Raw genomic sequence first — 8713 nt, 5'->3', positions numbered from 1 at the left:
GAACAAATCTGAACGAAGAGTTTACAAAGGTTGGAAAATCAAGACATTTTATATTCACCAAGCACTATTAAAAACAAAACTGAAAACGTCATAGTTCGACGTACAAACAGAATCCAACTTGGCTGTCTTTTTGCCTGACATCAAAATTCTCTTAATTATAGACAATACTTACACTGAGTCACCCGAGTATGCTGAACAAAGTTACCCGAGTTAGTCTTTTTGCAAAGTATGTTGTTTTATGGAAAATTCGGGTTTACCTCAGTGTACTGATTGAGAAGCTCAAGAGATTTCTTCGGAGTTTTGCGAAATATATTTTTTGGTCATGCGCTGTTTTGTGGTTTTTTTAAACCTTTCTTTGCTTGATCTTACGTTGTTTGTGGACTCTGTTCACGGAGCTTAATCCGAGAATCCACATTAAGTGGGGTCCTTCTACACTACAGACTAAGCATTGTTGCCAATGGATTTATGGCCTTTTTTTTCTTTCTTGCTACCGTACATGTATTAGTGAAACATTTGAGAATGACTGAATTGTGTAATTTAAAATAATGTTTGCACTTGAAATGTGTACTTCAAAAATTGTTATTGTGCAAGCACAACTCACCCTAGGCCCCAAGTGTGCATTAAAATAACGCAATTTGAAAAAAATAATAATTTGAAGAGTTTTGGACCCTGGCCATCACTCACCGTCAGTAGCGTTTCCTTTATCCAGATGTTTACACTGCTCGAGTTTTAGGCTTCGTTCTGTTCTGGTCACGCAACATATCAAAATGTTGTGGTTCTCACTCAAAAAGTCTTGAAAACCTCTTTGGTTGTAATAACATAGTCAGACAGTGTTTCTGTACAACTTTGGGTTCCAAAGATATGATGGTAGGGAACTTTCCATGGATGCATGCTGCATTATTAATATTTTGTAGTTGAGATTTATTTATTAGAATGTGTTTTTAGTTACGTTATTTTTGAGACATTTAAAATTCTTGACAACATTTCATATGCTTGTTACCCCTATAAAGTTGTCTCTTCCAATGAGAGCAAAACAGATAAGTAATAATTACTTGTAACCTGCTTCATTTTGAGACACATTAAGGGGGATGGCACTGACATCTAACTACAGAAAGACAATGGTTGCTAAGGGAACTTTCTAGGCAAAGAACCCTGCAAGAAGATTGCAGGGGAGGTTCTGTGAAATAACTTTTTGAATGGAAATCTGACATCACTTCAATCAGAATGTGCACGTGCAACTAGTCCCAGTCCTCTGCAGTGGATTTCTGTGAAAAACTGGAAAAAAGATAGACATGGTTTTTTCACCGGATGGGAACCATCCCATCATTTTTCATTAACTGAACACATTTGACAGAAAATGGTAACTGTAGAGTAAAAGGGTATTGAGAAGTGATTATTTGAAGGGCTCCATAGCAACAGTTTGGTAGTTAAGAGCTATCCCCTTAAATGAATAAGAACATGTGCACAGTACAGACTTGAAATGATCTTTTAATTACTGCAAACACACGACTGACAACCCAGCTGCAAAGGAGACTATCAATGAAATGAGCAGGAACATCTTCACTTGTACTAAACAGTGTGTACAGACATTGAGAAACAAATGCTCTTCTAGTTCTAGGGTGTTTAGATACACAAACTTGTTTTTTGATTTGCTTTAGCAAGTTGAAAATGTCATATATGTATTTTTATACTACTCTCGCTTCTGAGACAGGTTCAATGTGTTTTACTGGGTACAGTATGACCTAAACATTTATTGTTATGCATACTTGTCATGAATTATAGATACAATGATTGGTGACCACTAAACATCATCAATAATTATCAAAAAGCTTGATAAATATATATGTATTATTTCTTTTAATACATATCTGTTTTGAAAATAACAAACTAGGCGTTTTTATTATTCCCACAACTGGGAATGTTCTTCAAGGACACATGCAAGTTGTTTATCAGTGCAAGTCACATTTTGATGTAAAGTGTTGCTGGTATACATGCATCAAAGGTTGATTATAATTGGTGTTTGAATGCAGGCAATGCTATGTGACAAATTCTCTAACAAATAAAAGCTCAGGAAGTATTGAGCAATAATAAGATTTTGTTGCCACACAAGGGCGAAGCAAGACATCAGGGGCCAGTTGGTATTCCCAGGGCCTAGCGCTGAAGATTAGGTGCAGTGATATCTTATTCACTGTATTCATGAATACATGTATCTTCTGATTCTTTGTAAATTTGGCAACCATCTGTTTTTCACCAATTGAATGACATAGTCTTTTGTTGTGTGGCATTCTGTCCAAATTACGACAATTTTGTGTGACCAATCATTATTTTGAATAATTAATAAGAAGTTATTGAGATGACAGGACTGTGAGATCACAAATGAGGATAACATACAAGGTGACATGAATGTCATGATAGACTTAATCATATTCAATTGCATTAATAGTAATAATCTTAAGCATAATAACAACTATTTACTCTTAAGCCTAAGCACTAATCGCCATTAATTCAATAGCGCCCTGTGGTAATGAAATAGAAAAATACATATCCAAATGAGACTGGATTCCTGGTCCCCCATGGCATTTTTAAAGCTCTTTTTCCTGACCTCGCCACATATTATCCGCTCATGAAGGCGGGGGTCTCATGAAGGCACCACCTTCACTCATTGTTGCCAGGCTAAATGTCTCCAACTTAACTTCTTGTTCGATTTGTGACTTCATTGACAAATTTATTGAATGGTCTCAAATTTTACTTCACACTTGCTGAAATTGAGAACCATAATATATAGATGTCACAATAATTATTGTAAAGGTATCTATTTATTTGAGAACTTTGCTTTTTTACTTGGAGTACATTCTACGCATTAAATTGTCCTCAATGTATAAATCCCAAAAATTATTTTGACCTTTTAAAAGAATTGTGATTGTCTTTAATTGAGCCCAAATCAAAGATGCAACATAATATGAGGCCAATTCCCAAGAGATAATTCAACCAGACATATATCTGGGTGGACACTGCACAAAAATGAATTCTATTGGAAAAAAAAAACAAATATAACCATACCATGGACTTCAAAAGGATTTTTTTGGAACCTACTTATTAACATGTTAACATATTAACATAAATAATGTACATGTAAGACAATGGGTAATTACAACCAAATGCCGACTTGAGATCATGGTGCAATCTTTATTTCACATGAATTTCTATCATCTTACATAACATGTTAGTCATCACATATCACCTGACATGCTATCTGCAGACGTATTTTGTCAGAAACAGAAACCAGAATGGCCTAATGGCCATGAAGGCCACTTGCTAAACCATTGGGAATTGGTTATCAGCCACATAGACTGATATAGCATAGCAATTTGTTATGCATGGCCACACAAGCCCTCAGTCACACAGACTGATTGCAGCATAACTGCCTTATTTTTGTTATGCATGACCACTCAGGTCCTCAGCCACAAAGGCCGATTGCAGCATAACGTCTTATGCATGGCCACAGAACAAGGTGGTAAAGGGGTTCTGCACGAGGCATCATTCGAGAAAAGAAAAGGTGCATTACAAATAAAAAGAGCTGAAATGTGCTTGTGATCTGTGAATTGATAGTCTAGCGTGATCCATGATCCTATTGTTTTGTTTATCATGAATCTTGACTAAATTTTCTTGAAAATTGAGAATCTAATGGTAGCTTACGTACGTATCACAACTTACAGAAAATGTTGCTATCGTTTGAACAGGCTCCTGTTACAAGTTGTCAACGAAGTGCAATTAATCATTTTTACTGTATTTTACAATTAAACGTGAAAAAATTCGCTGATCATTAACTCTTGTAGGTATCTCCAAACTCACCAGATTCAAACATAATTATTGATGTGAGGGATATCTGAAAGAAACATGACCAATTTCTAAGAAATTTAGGACTAATTAATGCTACTTAGCTCGAGCAATTTGCATTAACCGTGTTCTGTTCGCAACTGAAAATATGTTACTTGTAAAAAAAATGCCATAAAAATAAACTTTTGAATCATGATTTGAAAAAAAAAACATGCCCCTAATTTGTGACTGGGATCCCTCCTTTACCACCCTAAGGCCCTCAGTCACACAGACTGATTACAGCATAACTGCCTCATATTTTGTTGTGCATGGCCACACAGGCCCTCAGCCAGTCAGGCTAATTGCAGCACAACTGTCTTATGCTTGGCCACTCAGGCTGCTTAGCATAACTGCGTTATATTTGTTATGCATGACCACTCAGGTCTTCAGTCACACAGACTAATTGCAGCATAACTAACCTTGTAATTGCTATGATTGGTAATTCAGACCTTCAGTGACATAATGTAAGGTTGATTAGAATAGGATGACTGCTTCAAAAGTTGCTTAATGATGACCTTGCGACTCAGCCCACTCAACCATTCTGAGAAAAGTTTCCTCCCTATATGCTGGTGCTAAAGGTTCCCTCTGACGACACTGACTTGCTAATACATGCAGCCTTTCCATCTCCACTGCTCTTGCCCGGGTGGTTGGAGTGTTGACAGGCTTGAATCTGTCATCATTTATCAGTACATCTTCATGAAATGCAAAATCAGGATCTCTGCCTTCTCCACCCGCTGATTTTGCTCGTGACAATGCCACAAATAAAGCTCCAGGATTCTTAGCTTCAAAATCGTGCTTTCCAGGATGAATCACAACATATCTGAATGCTTCCCCATTACCTACAGTCATCCCTTGGCACTTGTGGATTGTTGTTCCCCTGCCAATCTCAATGGAACTTGAAGACGCTTGCATCGACATGAGCAGTCAGTGCACCGACTTACAGCACAATTGGCACCACTGTCGAATCTTCATTGATATAAGGTGGACCCTTATATCCTGGAAAACGCACGTACACAACATCAGGTAATGGCGGGGGATCGTCTGTTGGTCTGTTACCATCTGCGTAGACAATGTCCACTACTGTTCCCACTGCTCCATTGTACAACCCCCATGCAGCCTTTAAGTTTGTAACGAGCATGACTTTGCTGTCACAGCAAAGATACAGTAATGTTAGCAATCCTCCTGCCTTGTTACAGTCTGCCTTCTGTGCATCCCTGCCATTGTCAACTGCTTTTATCCTTGCCACTGGGTGGTTTGGCTTTCTGTTACACTCAAGTAACTTGGTTTTATTGCACTCCCATTCCAGACAATGGGTTGAAAACACAAACAACCCTTGTTCATCCATCCTTCCTAGGAGTTCTGGACCATGGGTTAATCGGAGATTGTGCCACTGAAACGTCTATAGCCAATGAATTTGCAGGGGTGTCGTACTGTAAGATCTCAATGACATCAACACATCTCTGAGCTGTTGTTCAGATTCAGTTTGTCTTACAATCTGAGTAAGCTCCACAGCACTATCAAAAGTTGTCCATACTAAACGACCATGATTAGATGGTGCACTGCGACAATCTTGAATATACACAGCGGTGTCACACACAGGAGGCAGTTGAACATCATCTCCCATGAACACCGCTACAGGAATACCTCCCCACAACTCATCTGCATTGGCTCCTCTGTTAATTGCATAACGTGTATGGTGTTCCATCCAGCCCATGGTTGTGCGGCCAAACATTGATCGCTCATCTCCAACCAGAACTTTCAGATTTTCACACTTATTCTGAATTTTTTCAAGCACAGGTCCAGAAGGCACTGTCAACTCGTTGCAAGACCTTGCCCCTGTTGGGATTCCTAAAAAGCTGTGAGCTGTACTGCCTTGAACGAGATAGACAGCATTCCCCGTTGGAGTGATCACCTGTATTGCACCATTGGCCCCAAACACTTTCCGCACCAACCTCTGAAGGCAACTGATGACATATGACTTTCCGGTTCCAGCAGTTCCGGAGACAACAAGTCGCAAAGGATGGTAATGTTCTCGGTTTTCAACAAAGTTGTAGAGGGTGTACAACACCAGACTAACTATGGCTCTCTGATTCTCATTTAGGGATGACAGAGACACCTGTGGCAATTCAAGGTCTTCAGTTTCCATTTGCTGTTCTTCATCTTCTTTTATCCTTTCTTGAAGCCACATCTTGGGGTCTTCACCCTTAGGAACCATAATACAAGTACTACTCCAGTCATACTCCTGTCCACCATCATCATAATCCAAATCCCTCTCCACACCCTCAAATATCTGGTTTTGCCCAGCATACACTTCCACCCAATCTGGCTGTTCTTCTGCTACTGCAGCATCTTTGTCCTCGTCCTCATGAGACATCTGTTCTTGTGGATGTTCTGCATAATGCTGTGCCTTAGAGACCTGAGCCTTAATGAATGTTGGGCACTCAGCTGTAGAGATAAAATCTGTAAAGAGATTGATCCATGATTCAGCATCTCCTTTTACTACTTGGATGTTGAACCAGTTTGGCCAGTGCAACAGAAGCATTGTTCTACAGTAGTCTTCATTTAATGGCCAGGTTGCATGGGTAGCACCACTTACAACAGGAACCTTACCATTTTTGGAAGCAAAATGATACCAAGAGCACTGCTCGTGCCGTGGTCATGCAAGGTATTTATCCAAAGGGGTGCTGCAAGTTGCAGTCTCACCATCCCGTTCAAGTCGACTTGACCCTGACAATGACAAGTAAGTGAATGGACGGCTACATCTACAAAGCGCTTTTCCACTCAACTCAAATGAGGCCTCAGGTCCGCTGATATCTCGTCTACCCACAGCCCTGATCAGCATTTTAGCGCACATTGACTTCCCGGACACTTGGTCTGCATCGTGTGTGTCAACAGCATTTACCATGTCCTTAAAGAGATCAGCAGTTGCACCAGTAGGTTCACTATCCTTACAAGCATAGCCACACACATAATCAATTATGGCTATCATGTCATCAGTGCTAGGATTCTCAGGGGGTGATATTGAAAGAATCAAGCTTACATCCCCATTTGCTCTCCAAGACTGTAATTGGTAGCGAGAATGCTGAACCAGACGTGGATGGTCACGTGGCATCTCAAGGCGAGAAGCTCTGTTATGATCTGCCACAATTTCTGGGCCACTCTGCAGTTTCTTCCCTGGTCGTAACTCGCTTCCAAATTCCATACGACATACTCGTTCCCTTGGTTGCAATCCTGGCTCTGGGTGACGAGGAGTCCTCAAGCAATAATCAGAACAACTGTGCAGACCAACTCGGTTGATTAAGAGCAAATGATCTTCCAGCATTCCATCCTGTGTTGCAGCTATTTCCATGAGCATCTTCACCAGGGGATCCCTATCACCTAATATCGGGTCAGCCGAACCCTCAGGTGGTGGCCAGAGGTCTTTTCTTGATTGTCCTTCCCTGTCACTGCCAGCTGCGTGTAATGCTGTCATTGCAAAGTTTTCCTCTGCCCAATGGCTAAGTCTAGCTGCATACTCATTCTCATCACATCCATCCTCACGAGCTTCGTGCAACAGCTGGTGTGGCTGTCCGTCCTCTCTCCAGCTGAGTTGATGCCAATGAATTTGACCCCGGGGCTTAGCAAATTCATAGCCATACCAATAATCAGAGACGCCAAACACTGCCTTCAGTACCTTTTCATGGTATGACTGGATGTGTAGGTCAACGTAGCTCACCACTACATGGGTATTCTCTTGAACAGCTTTGAACCGGGCATTGCTATCTTCAGCAAGGTTAACTTCTTCCCCCATGCTCTGTAAAATGTACTCTTCCAATAGCCTTTTCAGTGGGGGAAAGTAAAACTCGGCACAGCTTCCAGTCTTGAAAAATGAAGGCAATCCATGCTTTTCATTGACCATGAACTCCACAAAGGCATGAAGCTTCTGCGTCTTTGATGCCAGTACTGAGCTGTTCCACGCAAGTTTGCACCAAAATACAAAAGCTTGTTGGTGAATGTATTGCCCCTTGCTAGTCGCTCTTGTAGGTCTGCCACAGTTTTCTGTGGGTCACCTAGTTGCTGATCAACAAAGTACCTGCTCTGCTCCAGGGCACACTTCCTCAAGATCATGTTGTGAACAACAAACTTCCACACTTTATGCCGAGCAAATCTACCATCCTGGTACCACAGTAAATGCTCTGCTCACTCATGGAGTGCAGGACATGTAATGGGACGGTTCATATGGTAATCACCCTTGCCATAGGGAAACAAGCAAGGAAACACCATTGTGAAAAAATAGGGGGTGGTGAACTCAGATGCTGGAGTTGTGTCAGTGGTGGGCCATGGGATCACTGGTCGTTCCGCTCCTTGTTGTGCTTGGTCTGTCTCAACTTCCCTCGGTTCAGACACAACCCGATTTAAGGCTGCTTCTACTTCAGCTTGCACATTCACCCCTGGCTCAGCAAGAATCACTCCAGACACTGTTGAGTCATCGCTGCCATCTGTTTCACCAGCAAGTGTGGAGCTGGGCCTTGGTCATCCATGTGTTCTGTTTCAGAAAACTCAACCGTTCTCAGATTTGGCAACCCACCATCTTCCGGTAAATTCCGTATGCGGGCACTGTCAATGACAATGTCATTATAGGCAGGATTGTTGTCTTTCAACCAGCGAAGAGCCTCTTCAACTTGATGTCTTCTAACCCTGAAGTCCTTATGCGTATCATCTTTTCCTTGTCTTCCCACACATATGATATCCACCTCAGCTGGTAGGCGTGAGAGAATAGTTGCTGGCTCTTGCACAGCCTGAAGGAATGCAATGCAATGTCCCTTTGAAGCAATACCTCCATGCTTCAGCATATGTA

At 41.2% G+C, this 8713-nt stretch overlaps 1 protein-coding gene and 1 pseudogene across 1 annotated transcript; both read right to left on the bottom strand.

The window, feature by feature from the left end:
* Positions 1 to 6532: 6532 nt before the first annotated feature.
* Positions 6533 to 7348, bottom strand: LOC138055604 (uncharacterized). Its single transcript, XM_068901501.1, has one exon. It carries the CDS (start codon positions 7346 to 7348, stop codon positions 6533 to 6535), a length of 816 nt encoding a protein of 271 aa, XP_068757602.1.
* Positions 7349 to 7381: 33 nt separating this feature from the next.
* On the bottom strand, positions 7382 to 8139 carry LOC138055603 (uncharacterized; annotated as a pseudogene).
* Positions 8140 to 8713: the final 574 nt, after the last annotated feature.

The sequence above is a fragment of the Montipora capricornis genome, chromosome 7 (genome assembly GCF_036669925.1).
Source record: "Montipora capricornis isolate CH-2021 chromosome 7, ASM3666992v2, whole genome shotgun sequence".
In the NCBI taxonomy this organism is placed as follows: Eukaryota; Metazoa; Cnidaria; class Anthozoa; order Scleractinia; family Acroporidae; genus Montipora; species Montipora capricornis.
Note: the sequence above shows the minus strand (reverse complement) of the source record. Positions and strands in the feature narration are given on the sequence as shown.

What these genes read in the sequence shown, in the direction of transcription:
- LOC138055604 (XM_068901501.1), bottom strand. Translation starts at nt 7,348, where the DNA reads ATGACAGCATTACACGCAGCTGGCAGTGACAGGGAAGGACAATCAAGA.